Below are 15968 nucleotides of genomic sequence, written 5' to 3'. Positions count from 1 at the left end.
TAATTGAAATACGTTCCAATTTGCGGTATATAACTTACATACAGCCTACCAACTGCATTCAACTCCGGTTGGAGCTGCTCAAGACAGCTCATTCGATGACGTTTGATTCCCGGGTTGAACATCCTTCCACTTACATTAGCACTCATCATGTATGCTTTGAGCTGATCACATGGTCGGCCATACAAGTACATCCTAGCTTGACGCAGCTGTAACGGCGAACAGGTATACTTCTTTGCCCCATGCTTCGTTGCCGGGGTGCTCAGCCTCCTCCCTCTCTAGTCATTCGAGTGGCGTCGCGCGCTAGCACACTATCCACCTCCATCTTATGGCCACGCATATCTAATTTGTCTCATTCGACGCCTCGAATATGTGTGTAACATAAGTTTAGTGCAGGTCGACAATGCAATGCCGGTTTGAACGTTTATCTGAAAGCTGCGTGATCTTATTGCATCTGGCTTATTCACCCCCTCGTCGGTGGTTCTGACCCTTTGTCTTCCTGTATCCCGCGGGACGCCTGACACTCATCACGACCCATTGAAACACTAAATGATATACTCTTCAAATACTGCGCAAAATTCTAGACGGTGTTGTGCAAAAGCCAAGGGAGGCCGCGAGTAAGCCATAACCGGCGCACTGGAAAAGGCGAAACAACTTGGCGAATATCCTCGTGACTCGCCCTGAGCCGAAATCGAAATCGAGTTCCACCCCTGCTGGACTGAGGGCGGTATAGAGCACCAGGTGGCACTTGATGGCCGTTCAAGAATTGCTGGGAACGAATCGGTCGATAACGCCATGGGGGCCCGAGTTCTTCTCTACCATTGAGCCATGTTGACCCGTAGGAAGCCATTAGTGGGGTTCTCGTTGCGGCAGGAAAACGGCAAAGCTCAACCTTTTCTTCTGAGTTGCGTGGCGAAAGGTCGTAAAATGGGCCTTGATCCAGAACCCATCTCCAGAGTTATGCCCTGCATCTGCCTCAGAATGGTGAGCATAAGCTGTGCCGCCTTCTGACGAGGGAAGAGTGGCCCGAGCGAATATAGGGTCAGGGATAACACATGAGTGAGTCGGAGGGACAGTGGGATTGATGATCCAACGTCCGTCACCCGATAAACCGCGACGCACTCGCATGGTTCCGTTGACCAAGTAACGGTCTGGGTCTCATCGAAAGTACCAATATACTGTACTAGCACGACCAACAACCGGTGTAACGCGAGGGTCTTGGATTGAATTGAAAATTAATGCAACTGAATTGATTGGCAGCCTCCGGCAACTCCCGGAGGCCGTGGGAACCGGTTGTTGGTCGTGCTAGTACAGTATCGTGCTCCTGGAGAGAAACCAAGTGTCCGACGGTTCGGAATGCGCAACTTGTTGCCGAATTGAGAAGATGGGGAGAGAGGAGAGGCAAGACGTTGAATAGATGGATGCCCCAAAACAGATATGAGCGTCATGTTGTCGTACCAAGGGTTGTCAAATTTTTGCAGGACTCGTACAACACATAATCCATCATCCGAGACTGCGGATCCAGCAAAATATATATGAACCAGTGGGAAGAGTGCCAAGATCCACAGGGGTCATGCCGTCGCCGAGGATCGTTACAGTCCCATCGTTACCCTCGGTGGCGACTCGGCGGCTGCCGTGGACGAATTCGGTCCAGACTGGTAAATTGGCTCGACGGTGCTGTAATCGGCAGATGGCCATCGAGGGAGAATGTCATGATGTCATTGCGAACATCAGGTCCTTGGATTTCAGCTTCGTAATTACGTTCCCATTTGTTGACTGCCTCTGGTGGTTCACTCAACTTTGCCTGCATGACGTCTTGGGCGCTGAGCAAATCCTCGCCTAATGGAATGGTGCCAGTACTGGCACCAAAGAACTCGCCAAAAGCGGAGTCGGAGAGATGGCTATAAAGGGGCGATGAGGGTTGGGCGAAAGGAAGTTTCGATCGATAGAGTTCCCATGGTGCATCCGCAGCAGTGCGAGCTACCCCCTCTAAACTTCTCAGGAGGTGGATTGAACTGTGATCCTATCGAGAATGACATCAGACAAGTTTCGGATGAATGCTTGGTTTATACTGACCTTGAATTGAAGTAATTCGTCAGGAAATAAAAACCTTCTATCTCGTCTTATGGTCTTCTCCTCATCTTGCAAGTGCATGAAAGTCAAAATGTACCTTTGCGTGATGAAGGAATTAAACTCGCTCTGCAATTCATTGGACTTTTGTGAAAAAAGTTGTGAAGGGTCCAAGTGATTGAGTAAATATTTAATAACATAGGAAAAGCGCCTCTGATAATCCTTCTTTTTCACCATAAATTCCTTCCATATTCTTCTATCTCCTAAAGGGGGTTTCGTAGGTATTCCGAACGCATCCTGCTCACAATAATTCTTGAAGAGTCGAAGGAGCGGCAATCCAAGGAAATACCCTTTCACGTCATCAATGAAAAATACTTTGTCCTTTTCATCACCAATTGGTTCCCCCATGATGAATTCTTTTGCTGATGCGTGATAAAAGGTGACACCCTCTGTGTTCCCTGAGGGAAGATTGACGATGGAGCTGATTGGTTCCAATGTCGCACGGATTTCATCTTCCCCAATCTTGAAAAGCTGTGACATAAAAGAGACGTTCATCGGCATGCGCGCTGCAATGATCGCACCAACCACCAAGCAATACTTCTTGGCTGCATCTGAGTGAATTCCAGATGAATCCGGCATGTAGGCTTGTCGAAGTATCCGCAAGTACTCCTCCTTGAGGTTGGCAGGTAGGTTACGGAGGTTGAGCAAGTCCTTGAACACCGACTGCAGGGTGCGACCATGTCCGCTCTGCTGGCAGACATAGCGAACACGGGTAGACGCCATAATAGGCAACCCACGACAAGCTCGAGCGAAAGCGTCAAGTTCCCTCTTGTCTGGTTTCCACGAATATTTGTCAAAGAGGTGCTGAAGGCCTTCTTCCACCATACGACGGACCATCTGGAAAGCTTCCTCTACAACCTTGTCCACATCTTCACATAGTATGACATGACCCTTGGCCCGAGTTTCATCCCAAGCTGAAATGACTCTTGGCTCAGAGCGACAACTAACTAACACGGAAATTATCGGTGGTAGCTCCTGGAGGAAAAGTACTAATTTCATCAGAGATCCGAGTCTCTCCTGATCCCCGCACTCATCCAGACCGTCCAAGATGATGACGAAGCGATGCTTGTCTGAAGAAAACACACCCTTGAGCTCATGCATCGGCTCAATTATCAGAGTATTGATTTGTTTTTCCAGAGGGAGATTCTGAACAAAGGCCAAATCCGGTTGCCGAAGGCGTCTGACAAGCGACAATTTGAAGTCTTCATTGAAGGATGCAAGTTAGCAGGCAAGGGTAGAGGGGAACAGTTCGATAGAATCCAAGCCTGTTCCTGCTTGGTTCTTGTCCCAAAAGAATGACGCGGCCAGCAGACCCTTCTCCATAAGAGTGGATGCGACACTCATAGATATCGCAGTCTTTCCCATCCCAGGAGATCCTCGTAGCCAAACGAATCGGTCCTTAGCTTCCTTCAGGTGCTCGAGTAGGGATTTTTGAATCTTATCCCTTGTGCCTGGTAGGCACTCTGACTTGCTTTTCACATAAATGTGCTCGGCCGGGGCTCGCCTAAGTTTCGATATCTCGGCTAGGAGCATCAGTGATTAAGCAATCCATAAGTATGTAGGCAGACACGTACATTGAACCGATGCATGCTCAGTACGAAGCAGGATTAAAGTCAATGATCTTAGCTGTGGCGGGCATGGTAAGTCAGGACCCAGCTATTCAAAAAATCTCAAGCATGCAAACCTCGAATCGATGAATAGCATCATTCAGACAGTTCTTCATACCGATTATTTGTGGTGTGATGTCGGACGCTTGGAGGATCTTTTCCCAGCGTTTTTTTCTTTGGACCCATTCGATCCCTTCTACTTGTTTTTGCAAAGCCCTATGAAGAGAATGAGCGAATGCGAACGAGAGAAGACGAGGTGCGTACGTGCAGATTTCCTGCACTAGGGACCTCAGCTCAGGTGGAGTTTCCCCAGTCCATTTCTGGAGGGGCTCAACCACCGATTCTTGTGTTTGCTGTATCACGATGCATAACTGGTCGAGTTCCTCGGTACTGCCACTGACATTCTACATGTATGCAACAGGTATGGCAGCGATCATCATCAAGAACATCAAGATGATTCACAAACCTCATATATCTCAAAAGCGTGTTTGGGATCTGATCAAGATTAGCGATCTGGACGAACTTGAGACCAGCGGCCGCAGTTTCGAGAAGTAGTTTGGTGGTGCCGATGATCGTTTTCTTCAGATCGCCATCGGATTTACGAGGTACTGATTTCGCTGGCACCAATGAAGTAGCTGGGACTGACGATCCAGGTTCTTGTTGCGTGTGGATGCTCGGGTAATCGTTATCAGTGGCAAGTGCGTTGCCCATCACTCGTGGGAAATCGGTATTCACTTCGGTGGGAGGGGACAGGATAGCATGATTCGTTTGTGGATGTCTGGACGGGAACAGTCGGCATAGAATGTTTGGATTGGGATGTGCTTGATTGTTTGAGACGACTAGGAGCGGGACTGGGACTTCTCCGAAATGGCCTAAGTAGCTTGTCTCGAAAAGATGTCCGTTGCTCCGTGGCATTATCTTGTAAGGTGCCACTAGGAAGTGGGAGAGCGGGCGCTGTAGTAGTAAGGGAACCAGAGTGCAGTCCTGCGGGGCTGCCGTGCCAGTCTTTGTCGTTCGTTCTGTCATACGCAGTGGTAGGCCCAATGATCTGGCTGTTCCAGTTGAGACCTGCGACCGGTCGTCAGGAGGCTCAGAAGGGCCCCGCGGCTTCTTGAACCAGGAGAAAAGGCGGTGAGATTTGGGCATGGTGTCAGTTGCGTTGAAAAAGGCGTTCGTCAGGGTCGCAATTCAAATTTACTTCAGGCACGGTGGCGCCGCGCCGCACGATTCCTTTCAGCTGCTCCTTTCCGTCGGGAGACAGCTCTGGGTTAATGTCCACGACTTGGGCCAACTCTTCTGGCCGTGTCTCTTCCCCTGGCGGCGTTTCTGCGGTCTTGGGTCCAACTGGGGATTTGTGGGCCTAGGAGCTGGACTCAAGACAAAGTCGACGGGTGCTGGTAATGGGTCGTCGCCCGGGTCTGCAAAGACATCAAACTGGGGTGGCGGTAGAGTACTAGTAGCTTTCACGCATACCCGCTAACTATGAATCCTCCCTACACTTGTGATCCGCCGTGCCAACAGGCCGGTTCCAAATGAACTAGAGCATGTATGTGTGTGTTCTGGTCTGCATAACTCCCTGCGTCAGGTAGGGTCTTAGAAGCAAATAAGGAGTCTGATCTGAGCCCGTCCTCCGTCGACAAACGGTCCACACCACTTGGAAGCACATTGTTTTCGCTTCTCCCCGATCCTGACCATTCATATACACGATATTGCGCGCGCGTGCATGCATCAATTCATATATAGCGATAACGCTTGTCATGTATGAACCTCATCCGGCGCTTAGAGTATTCAGCACACCTATGAGAGCTCGTTGCCACACGCATCTCGTTCTTAGCCAACTGCCAAGAAATAACAATAGCCGAGACTGACCCGATTCGATACGATAATTCCCTGGTGCACTTCGTAATCACCGATCTGTGATTGATAAGGCGGCCACATTCGGGAGCCGCTCACTCGTGAGCGCTTGTCCCTGAGTTCAAATTGGTGCGTGCCTCGGGCGAGGCCAGGCGTTCCGGATCTCCTTAGGTAGGGAGTTCTACTGTCATGCGAACCTGGAGTCTGACTTTATTCAAACTCCGCCGACAGAATCCAACTATGACCCAAAAGGATGCTTTTCATGGACAAAATAAGATGATGGTTACGGAAATTGATTCTTCGAGCCTAATGTGATGTTGCTTCCCTTGTAAGACATTAGGGGTGAGGGTGCGCATGTCAGAGTACACAGTTTGTGAGTGGAACCCGGGGATTGGCCACATAAACACGCAAAGGAGAATTATGTTTGATTCGCGAGAGTGTGTCAATCTCGAGCGAACAGTCCATCCTTGCGAGTCACCGAAGTTCCGAGAGTCGTGAACCGCATCCACAATCAACCGCGTATGCAAATCTGACTCAAAGGTAAAGTGAAAGCTTTTTTCAATCGAATTCTCCGGACAGTGACTTGCTGCCGTGATCCCTGGATCCTGCCTACCGTGATCCCCCAGTTAAGCTCGATTATCGGTCGATCTCGAAGAGCGCTTCCTGGCACATGAGTCCCCATCAAGTGGGACAATCCCGGCTGGATGACGTGCCGGTACGCGCATCATGCTTACATCAATTGCTGATATGATACCGATACCATTGCCTATGTTCCGCTTACACGCATCTTATTTCTTTATTAGTTTTGTCTGATATCATGTTATTACTTTAGCTACTTATACCGCTGCGCGGTTACAATGTTATCACCAGTAGTGAGATCTTCCCCCACTCGAGTATCCCCCGCTGAGTGCCACATAACTTACAGCCTTTTCCAGCTTTTCGAAAAAATCTGTCCGATCAAAAATAATCGTTCGTGGTGCCCGCCATTACATACCTGATAGAACGAATGACCTTTTCCCGGAAGTCGATTTCCGATGGAGCCTATAGGGCCGTGTATGCCAACAAGTTCGCTTGTCTTGAGCCATTCGGGTGTTGGGGGCTGATAAGGCAGTGGCGAGTGGCAAGACAATAATACCGCCGTCTACTCCGAACAAATTACTATGTCGGCAAACTTGAGCGATGTACGGGGCTTCAAGACGACAAGACGCGCTTCCTCTGGGAACTGGCCAACTTGACGGGGTTCGACTTCACGCCGACAATGGGTACGAATCACCCAAAGTGTCGATGGCGTGTTTGAAACCGTCTGTCCCCAGTTCCGGAATGGAAGGAACTCAAACCTTAGTGTCGGCTAAAGCCACTCACTGCAGCCCTGTATATACACGTAGAGAATGTATAATCAACACATCGGGTTACGAATCGAGCCTGTTTCCCACGCGCTACCATCCGCGCGGCACCTCTCAGGCTTTTCTATCTATATATTGCTTGTTTGTCATAGCAGCTGGAGTCCTGCCTAGCTTCTCTAGTCTTTGACTGTGTTTTCACCCGTTGACTATACCTGCCTTCGATATCCCAACAGACTATCTGGCCCTGTTTTCGATCAATGGTCCGCACTTGACTTGGTTCTCGTTCCCTGATGCTTGAGTCGACCTCCCGGCGGTGGGCAAGGCCTGCGGCTGCGACTGCCAAGGCGTGTGCTCGCTGCAAATATCTTCCACCGGGTACCCAGTTTGGCTTCTTTCGATCGACGCCTTGAGGCTTAGTGCCGGCCTCGGCCATCCGATCCAGCGTGGCACTCTAACAGTCCCTCGCGGAGAGCACCCACAAGCACTTAGTTGCAAGAATAGGGTGTGTAAGCACGGAGAAAGGGATGGCCGGAAAAATGTATCTAGAGGGTGGGTTGAGGACGCGAAGTGAATGGAAAACATGATTTGGTTGCTAAAACACGACGGCACGGATACAACGAAATTTGGCACATATCCAACAGGCGAGAACAGTAACAAGTATAACAAAAAACAACAACAAAAATCGATCCAAGTCACTTGGAGGATAAATTGGGCATTGATATCCATTGAACTGGGGAAGGGTATAAACCGTATCGCTTCTTCGTCTTTAAGAGGAATCGGCAAGCCTCTCAGACCCATCACATCGAAGCCTGTCGACCGATGAAATATTCACGATATCCTTTTCTGCTTCAAGGTCTCGTGTGATTCGACGCATGATATGGAGTGGTATATCTATGCCACTGCAGATTCGACTCTGGGGAATCCCTGGCCGCTTGTCCGTGAGAAATACTGACCTTGATCACAGTGGTGTGTTGATCCAGAATGTCGAGAAGCTTAAGGCTGTTTTCGGCGTCGCCGAAGATGTTTCCAGCGTCGCCAAAGATGCTCGCAGCGTCGCCATAGGAAGGAAGCCACAAGTCCAATGGTCACAGACGTCGAAAACGACTTGCTGGATCAAGCATGGTCCTGTCCAAGGGAAGTTGGTCTGGAGGTTTGTCTGGAGGCGTCAAGGCCATCGTCTTGAACCGAGTCATTCAGCACCTAAGAGTGATAAAGTGAATCATCTCTCACGATTCGGCGTTAGGATGAATATCGACAGGGTGATGCAAGGGCATGCGGGGTGGGTACTGCGTTCTGCGGCGTTACTCTGCGCGGTGCGCAACACCGAGTCTGGTTCATCATTGGATTCGGGCGAGAATAGGCGCTTGGAAACTACTCGCGAGCGACAATCAGGGTAGATTCCTGTGAATGACGGGAAATGGCATGCTCGCAAGCAAAGGATGGAGAGAAGCTTTTCAATCGTATGATCTTGGCTATGAGGGGGGATCGAAACAGGACGGATCATCCGCCACTAATATTTGCTTTACTCAACACGACGAAACTCAAGGGCTCTGGCTCACTTTGTTGCGCCAACACTGGGCAAAGCGGTAAATGATTTTAGACGAGTAATCACTACGCGGATGCTGAAGACATAATATTTGCCTGATGGTCGCCTTAAAAGAGTCCACACTGTGGGCGTCTTGGCCTCGACAAACCATATTCCGAACGCAGCGGACGCGAGCTAACATTCTCTTCTCCCATAATTTGTTGAACATGGGGCCGCCGCAAAATTAGCGCCCAGTGGCACATCGGACCGGATAAGGACGGGAAGGTGAGCTGCCCTGACTACATAGACTAGGCAGGTGACCAGCCTTTATAGTATAGAATGTTAGACCTGGTTTCATTTGGTGAAGCAGACCGAGGCCGCCAAACTAGCCTGTTGGGGAACACACTGTCACCAATCGCCAACATGGATCGCTTCAATTTCGTTGGCACCTGACGGGGGTAGTTGGTACTACTTCCTTACGTGCTAGAGGGCAATCACTTCACATTCCCATGGAGGAGTGTGATGAGAGTATACTTGAATGTTGGATCAGATGCGCCAAAACCTTCTATATTTGTGCGTGAACTTGCTCGTTATTTACTGACGGCGGCCGAGATGAACGAGAGCTGTGTTCAAAATTGATGCGATGTGAACTTGATGGTCAGTGACACCGAGGGTGTGCTTATGTGAGAAAACTAGCGTAATAGAGCGCTCAGTTCACGATAGTGCAACTATAATTGTTCAAGATGTTACCTAGCGTAATAGACTAGCGCTAGACAATAAGACGTTGAGTAAAGGTCTAATAAGACCAAGAAATGAGACCTCACCTCAGTTCACGATAGTGCAACTGAGGAGAGAGAGAAAACAGTCGCGACGAGTGGCTTTTAAGCCTACAACGCCGCCTATCAACAAGAAAGATAAATTGGGAATAACGGACAATCCTCTGCGGCTGGTGAGTCCGTGCGCCATAATGGTGGGACGTCGACCTTGTCTCTAATAACTTATGCGCGCGTGTCCTAGGACGAGCTTTGGATGATCATGCAGAACTCACAAGATGGTGGTGCATCAGCCGAGTTTGAAGGCTATGTACATGCAATGGGCCCCAAGCTGAATGAGTTATTCTTCATCCACCCGAGCATCGGGAATGACCCAGCGTTGAATTGGGGCGCCCAAGGCCAGGATGGGGCCAACAAAGAGGTTGGTGCCTCATATGGAGGTATGTTGTCTGGTTCTAGTTAATGTTGGGCGAAGACCAAGACGTCAAGAGAACGTTGTTAGCCGACGTGGGACCAAGCATGTCAGAACCGCACAAGCCCTGCATGAATGAGCCAATCTTGGCTGCCATGCTGGTACGCGCTTCGTTTATACAGCAAGCAACAAAAAATTAAAATCCAACCGATCGATCAGATCTGGAAGAATTACCCGGATCAAAAACGGCAGAAAATAAATCGTGGTGGCTTACTAGCTTCCTAAACAGTCAGTTAACCTGGGTTGCTCATCAAAATCGGATCGGCGAGTTTTGTCACCTGCTTAAAGAGGTCTTTCCAACTATGGATTCTCCCTATTTTACATAAGATCGCGGCATTAGCACGAGTGTCATTATTAGATACCATGACCAAAGTACATGATCAAGAGAAGCAAGGACTTGCCTGAGCGTTCACGATATCAAAGTGTCATGTCATTAGATATTGTGCACTCAACCCTGGGTGTGCATGGCAGCAACGCCACTCACGAAGCACTGTGTAATAGGAAAAATGAAATCCCGATGATGGCAACACATCATTGGCTAGCCAACCATTGACACAAAGGGCCACACACACACTCAATGTATATGTGGTGTGTGTTATGTAAGGGGTCTTCGGAGTAAACACATGAAAATAAGGTGAGCAATGACCAGACATCTGTAAGTGTTGGGATGACGGAGGATGGGCCGGCGGACTAGCGGGTTCAATGGGTGCGGGCGCCCAAAGTGAATAAGGGTCGAATCGATCCATCATGATGGGAACTCTTCTCTTGACAGGATTGTCTCAACAACATCATGCACGGAATTCTTTTAAGTACCGAATGCAGACCCTTCAGATATTCTCTTTACCACACCCCTTTCTGCAAACAAAGAGGAAAACGTCTACAGTATGGCGTATCCAGCAACCAGACCCACCGTCGCTGCTTTGACTATCGAGACGGCTGATGTTTCCTCTAAGGCCAGGACACCAAAAGAATCGCGATCTCCAAAACCATCCAAACAGGAAGACCGCTTGGACGCACTGGGTTGGCAGACACCGGTGTCTCATTGTTTTTTTTTTTCATTCACAAACCTTCGCTTAGATGACAATATCCATGCGGTCACTGACCCACTACTTCAAATAAACACCTACTACAACGCAAACAGTAGCACGATTGATTTGGCTTTTAAAGCACTTGAAAATGCAGCAGACTCTACAGCCGTTGGCCAAGTGGTGGATGATTGGATGGGTGGGTGTTCTCGCCATCCCTTCGGTCGATCAGACTAACATCTTATTCAGGCACTGTGACAAGTTCGTGAACGCAGCACCTTCGTTGAGGGGGACTGACCTTTTCTCCAGTGGTTGTTACGGGGCTTGAGATACTTGCTGACGCTCAGCCGTTTCCATTTGTCAAAGGTTCGTATTTCTTGGGTACACCATGATTGTCTTTTTGATTCATTTGCCCTTAGCCGCCGTCTTACTATTCAAGGGGTTGTGACTCTAGAAACTCAGCGGCGAGACAACACTTTAAAAACCCGTGCTCTCGTACTCCAGCTCTCCGATATGCTTGCGCCCTTCTCCATCTTCACAATGTCAAGGATCCCGAGCTGAAAACTGAAACGGGAGGGGCGTCTGTGGCCGCATTCGGTCCTTGATGAAGCAAATCAAACAAGACATCAAGGAAGTCGGTAATTTGGTGGACACTTATCATAAGCATAGCTTGACGTGTGAGTGCGTCCACTGATAGATGGAAGTGATTCCTTACACGTCGGCTATTCTTCCAGCTAAATTCTTCTTCAGCGGCAAGTATCAGGGACAGTTCAAAGACGCCGGTGAGAAGCTCGTGGTATGCCCCTTAAACTTTCAATTATTTTTCCACTCTTTCACAAATTCTTTTGAAGCGACGAAAAGGTGCGATGTCCCGGGTCTGGTTTTTGCGGTGCGGGCGATTCAGAGTTGGCATCCACACCTTTCAGGGGACATCGTTTTTGCACTGCAAATTCACATTACCGTGGGAATTGATGAAATCCGAGAGCAAGTGCGCAACAGCAATACATTATTAGTGAAGCTCATCAAAATCGTCGAATATAACTCCCCGGGAGAACAAGGATGGGAACGCTCCTTAAAGAATCTCGGAGGGCGCAACAAGGTGCTTGCAAACGACGAGCTGCTCACGACGTTTGCCCAGGAGATAGAGGACTCCCAGTCTTCTGAATCAACGGCGAAGACGACTCCAAAAGAGAAAGGGGAGAAGGGAAATGATGCGGATAAGGACAAACCAACGGATCCGAAATCGACAGGAAAGGCAGATGACTCAAAGACGAAATCTGGGAAGGATGCATCGAATGTTCTTTCTCTCCTGGAACGGCGGGAGCTTAGGATGCCCCTGCAAGAGATCATCGATTCCAATTTCGCACTATATGAGGGCAAGCTGGAATCTCAGGTTCAACTTCTCTCCAAGGCAGTCACACAGTCCAAGCAAGAGATTTTGCAGCACCTTGAATCTGGTGCTCACGAGAAGATATCACATCATTACATCCGAAGAGTCTGGAAGGATATGGTCCGTCACTTTCTATATATTTCTGTAACGCGCCACTGACGCAGAAGTCCACTATGAACCTACAGGGCTGGCGTTCAAACGTGAAGTCGCGACAATTCGTTCTGGCGATGCACGATTTCTATGCCGATCGGTATGCGCGTGCCTTTATGCTACGAAGGCGCGCAAGCACGGAGAACGGTCCCTCACTTCAAACACCCGTTGATGGTGGTGACCAGTCGCCGACAAGTGCACGGCCCTCGGTTTCGTTGACTCCGAAGCAGCCCATGCTCAAGTCGATATCTCTGACGCCGATATGGCTCCAGGAGATATTGAAGAGACACTGGCCGATAGGTGGTGTCTCCAGTACCTCGATATTACTCATGCGTACCCGATAATGGAAGCGATCGACGATGACGACTCTGGTTATATCAGGATATCGGAAATCAACGATTTCACCTCTTCAACCCCAAAGGGGTGGACCCTTCTCCAGTGGTTCGCATACTGGGGTGGAGGTTGGAAGCAGCAATCCTCAGTTTACGCCCGGTCCATCAACGAAATTATTGTATTGATTAGACGCAAGTCCCACGACGTATTGGTGGAAAACAACCAGTTCGCGATCAATTACGTCAAACAATTGATGTGGTCTTCTACTATTGCCAAAATGACTTGGGCCGTGACAATGAATACTCCTGCTACATCGGAGAGTCCATTAGATAAGTTAGTTGCACGAAGCATGGAGTATAAAGAGGAGCAGCTGGAGCGGGCCCTTCGGCGAGTGCACTACAATGTTGATGCACCAGATTCACTCGTGCTTATTTCTGGTCCGGGAAGAATTGAGAAGGCATAACATGTCGACATGTTGTGCAGAGTCCTGTACTGATTCCCGGTGCTGCTCTAGGACATTTTTGCGATTATCTTCCTTATCTTACGGCACCACTACCTGATCTTCTTGAGAGCGACCAAAGTCTGGATCGATGAGCGGGAGTTCCAGGTCGCAACAAACACTGTAGCGAATATTGTGAAAGCCATCACTGATCGTGTAAATATTTTATCAAGTAAGGTATCTGCCTAGTCGATGACCTCCTGGTTGATAAAATTTTGTTAGCTTCGTATCGACAGCAAGGGTTAGACGAGCAAATTCAACTCTCGCGATTTCATGGTGGCATCGTGGGTCCACGCCCACTATTTACCGCAATCACTAACCGCTATCTTCTCATAGTATCGGTTTGTGCCGGACTCCAAGAATGAACAAAAAATTGAGTGGCGTGGGCTAGATGATGGTCCTTTTTCTGAATTGAAGGAGAAGATATCCAGCAGCGAACAAAACCTGGAACTCAGATACGGAGAATGGTCGTTGGATTTACATTCGTACTCGAATCCTCCTGCACCAAATGTGCTTCCGGGTGAAGTATCGGACGAGGGGAAAGACGACGGGGAAGACGATGAGAGCGATGACGGTGAGTGATCAAGTGTACGTTAGGGTGGACCACATGCTCACAGCAAGGTATGCCCTAGATGACTCTCGTGCTTCCAATGCTGCGAACATCGAAGAAATCATGGCTCAGGCAAACAGTTCTGCATTTTCCCTTCTGAAAATTTCGGATAGTTCTCCTGACTTCGGAAAACACATGAAGGACGTTATACATGGTTTAGAGGCTATCGCTATGAAGTCAGGACCATTTTCATTCATCAATGGTGAGTGAAATTTCCTGGTTTTTCTGTGACAATTTCCAACTCACGCCACATTACAAGGTACGGTAAAGAGAGTGAAGCGTGTCTTAGCGTCAGAATTGAAGAAGGAAAAAGTGAATCCCCGGATCAAGGAGCTCCTTCGTGGCCTTGTTTCCATCATCAGCCCATTATTAAAGCTCTATTTTTGGAAAGACGCAGGTGAAGCCACAGAGACAGGAGCGTCGTTTGGGGGCCGATTGTCAGACCTCCTCCACCACATTTTATTCGACATCCGTGATGCAGAAAAAGCCATAGAAACCCTCACTACTCAAGGCAAGCCTAGGTTTGGTTCATTCAACCACGGCGGAGTTGCTGATCAACCATTCAGCGGAGAAGGCAGTCAATAATAACCCCGCCGACAATCCTTCCCCGATTTCTGAGCTGGCAACTTTGGATAGCGTAATAAACAGGTTGCACGTCCGACGTTGTGACATTGAATTTTGCCTGGATTTACACAACGAAAAGGGTTTTCGACGTCTACTTGTTGCTCAGAAAATTGTCATTCGTGACATCCAAGAGCAGCGTAGAAGATTGTCGCCAGCCTATTTGCGCCGCAGACAAGCGGTCAGGAAATTATTCATCAATCTCACTGCGAAAAGCCCGGTTCGGGAACTAGCCTCAAGAATACTTAGTGATACCGAGAGGGCGGAACTGACAGCAATCATCAGTGAAGTGCCAAAGGTCGATCTTGCACGTTGGGACTCATTGTCCAGACTCCAAAGACGCAGGGAAAACGTCCATGCGTAAGTCAGAGCTCTGAATGTCGCAATCCTCTCCACGTTTCTCCCTTTCGAAATAGAAATATCGGATGTGATGGATGCGGAACTTGTCCCCTCGTTGGGCATCGCTATACCTGCTTGACGTGTTACGGTATGTCCGATGCTTCACTTTGGGCTTTAACCTATTCAACGTTCCGTTTGACCCCCAGACTTTGATCTTTGCGTCAACTGCGAACGTAAAGTTCACTCACCCGAGCCTGGCACGATGCCCATGGAGATACAAAATCATTTGCCTTCCCACCCTTTGATGAAGGTTTGTCGGCAGGTATGGGCCGTTTTGGATTACGACCGGGACTGGTTTAGGACAACGTTTCGTCGCCTTGAACTCAACAATGATATAACTAATGACGATGGTGACGAGGACGAAGACAATGGTACATCCGGTGGGTGTGTCCATTCGTGAGCGTAAACACGCCAAAGTAACCCCGAGTTTCTCCAGGATCAGGATTTGCGGATGAGCCCGACGAAGTAGACGATTACGATTGGAAAGCAGACGAAAAGCCTTCCGAGGAAAGAGGAAATGGCGACGACTCCGCTGCTGAAGATGACGAAGTTAGCGAGGATGCAGAACCGCGAAGTGCCAATCTCACCACTGACGGGGCAGCAGGCAATGAGGGTATGTATTCTTATTCAGAGCACTCGTCCGCGAAATTGACTGGATCCAAGCAGGTGAAACTGATGTCAAATCGGATGACGACGCACAGGAGCCCACAATGACTCACACATTCCAGTGTCATCGGTGCCAAGAAACCAAGACTGGCACTCGCTTTGTGACGAGTGGAAACTATGAGCAACCTGATGGAGACTATGGAGGTTTCGTAACTGCTTAAACCCACTTGGGGCGTTGTATCTGACTAGGAGATCATTTCGTTTCAGCGTTCCAGTTTTGTCCGTCTTGCGAGGAAATCATCATTAAATCATACGATGGCAGAGTCCTACCCATTGGTTATGCATTTCTCCTCAAAGTCACACTTCCCAAAGTCGATTGTGGCGGTGGCGATGATAGGACTGTTGCCACCGGAGCGGAACCAAGCAACCAAGGTGAAACTCAGGAGGACGAGTCCCATCAGGTAACTCGGAGGCTTCAAAGTTTAGACGATCGACTTGGCGTGGTGGAAGGCAACCTCCATCAGATTTTGTCCACTCTTGCCGCCATGCATGTTAGTATTACGAGCCGTGACTAGGTTCAAGCATTTCAAGCACAGGATAACCGAGAATTGGATTTGGGAAGATGGAGTTTCTA

General features: G+C 49.0%; 6 protein-coding genes across 6 annotated transcripts; 2 read left to right on the top strand and 4 right to left on the bottom strand.

Annotated features, from left to right (window-relative positions):
• Positions 1-1364: 1364 nt before the first annotated feature.
• On the bottom strand, positions 1365-3697 carry EI90DRAFT_1754486 (uncharacterized protein). Its single transcript, XM_039052132.1, has 2 exons — positions 2074-3697; positions 1365-2020 (listed from the first exon to the last, which is right to left on the bottom strand). Exons 1-2 carry the CDS (start codon positions 3226-3228, stop codon positions 1604-1606), a joined length of 1572 nt encoding a protein of 523 aa, XP_038922496.1. The 5' UTR covers positions 3229-3697; the 3' UTR covers positions 1365-1603.
• EI90DRAFT_1754465 (uncharacterized protein) lies at positions 3130-4023 on the bottom strand. The gene is made up of 4 exons (XM_039052131.1): positions 3999-4023; positions 3812-3950; positions 3702-3753; positions 3130-3650 (listed from the first exon to the last, which is right to left on the bottom strand). The coding sequence occupies exons 2-4, from the start codon at positions 3848-3850 to the stop codon at positions 3349-3351; spliced, it is 393 nt and encodes a 130-aa protein (XP_038922495.1). The 5' UTR covers positions 3851-3950; positions 3999-4023; the 3' UTR covers positions 3130-3348.
• On the bottom strand, positions 4024-5048 carry EI90DRAFT_1754464 (uncharacterized protein). Its single transcript, XM_039052130.1, has 3 exons — positions 4381-5048; positions 4201-4313; positions 4024-4138 (listed from the first exon to the last, which is right to left on the bottom strand). The coding sequence occupies exons 1-2, from the start codon at positions 4878-4880 to the stop codon at positions 4211-4213; spliced, it is 603 nt and encodes a 200-aa protein (XP_038922494.1). The 5' UTR covers positions 4881-5048; the 3' UTR covers positions 4024-4138; positions 4201-4210.
• A 1098-nt stretch (positions 5049-6146) lies between these two features.
• On the bottom strand, positions 6147-7364 carry EI90DRAFT_3012106 (uncharacterized protein; the record flags this gene model as incomplete). Its single annotated transcript, XM_039056541.1, has 5 exons — positions 6147-6197; positions 6583-6687; positions 6748-6891; positions 6951-6957; positions 7144-7364. 5 exons carry the CDS (start codon positions 7362-7364, stop codon positions 6147-6149), a joined length of 528 nt encoding a protein of 175 aa, XP_038922493.1.
• Positions 7365-7679: 315 nt separating this feature from the next.
• EI90DRAFT_3285652 (uncharacterized protein) lies at positions 7680-9929 on the top strand. Its single transcript, XM_039066977.1, is given in 7 exon segments — positions 7680-7865; positions 7912-8081; positions 8175-8324; positions 8705-8741; positions 8919-9029; positions 9498-9669; positions 9689-9929. The coding sequence occupies 7 exon segments, from the start codon at positions 7809-7811 to the stop codon at positions 9778-9780; spliced, it is 789 nt and encodes a 262-aa protein (XP_038922492.1). The 5' UTR covers positions 7680-7808; the 3' UTR covers positions 9781-9929.
• A 750-nt stretch (positions 9930-10679) lies between these two features.
• On the top strand, positions 10680-15884 carry EI90DRAFT_3034423 (uncharacterized protein; the record flags this gene model as incomplete). Its single annotated transcript, XM_039058537.1, has 19 exons — positions 10680-10721; positions 10779-10925; positions 10978-10987; positions 11036-11107; positions 11166-11268; positions 11303-11403; positions 11461-11508; positions 11653-12236; positions 12302-12461; positions 12497-13056; positions 13114-13270; positions 13321-13382; positions 13435-13672; positions 13731-13910; positions 13968-14219; positions 14275-14689; positions 14746-14816; positions 14875-14999; positions 15185-15884. Coding segments are annotated over 17 exons (3396 nt in total), but the record flags the coding sequence as incomplete, so codon positions are not given.
• Positions 15885-15968: the final 84 nt, after the last annotated feature.

This window comes from Cantharellus anzutake (assembly GCF_015039405.1).
Source record: "Cantharellus anzutake strain C23 chromosome Unknown EI90scaffold_4, whole genome shotgun sequence".
NCBI lineage: Eukaryota > Fungi > Basidiomycota > Agaricomycetes > Cantharellales > Hydnaceae > Cantharellus > Cantharellus anzutake.
The sequence above is the reverse complement of the archived record's forward strand: the minus strand, read 5'-3'. Positions and strand labels throughout refer to the sequence as shown.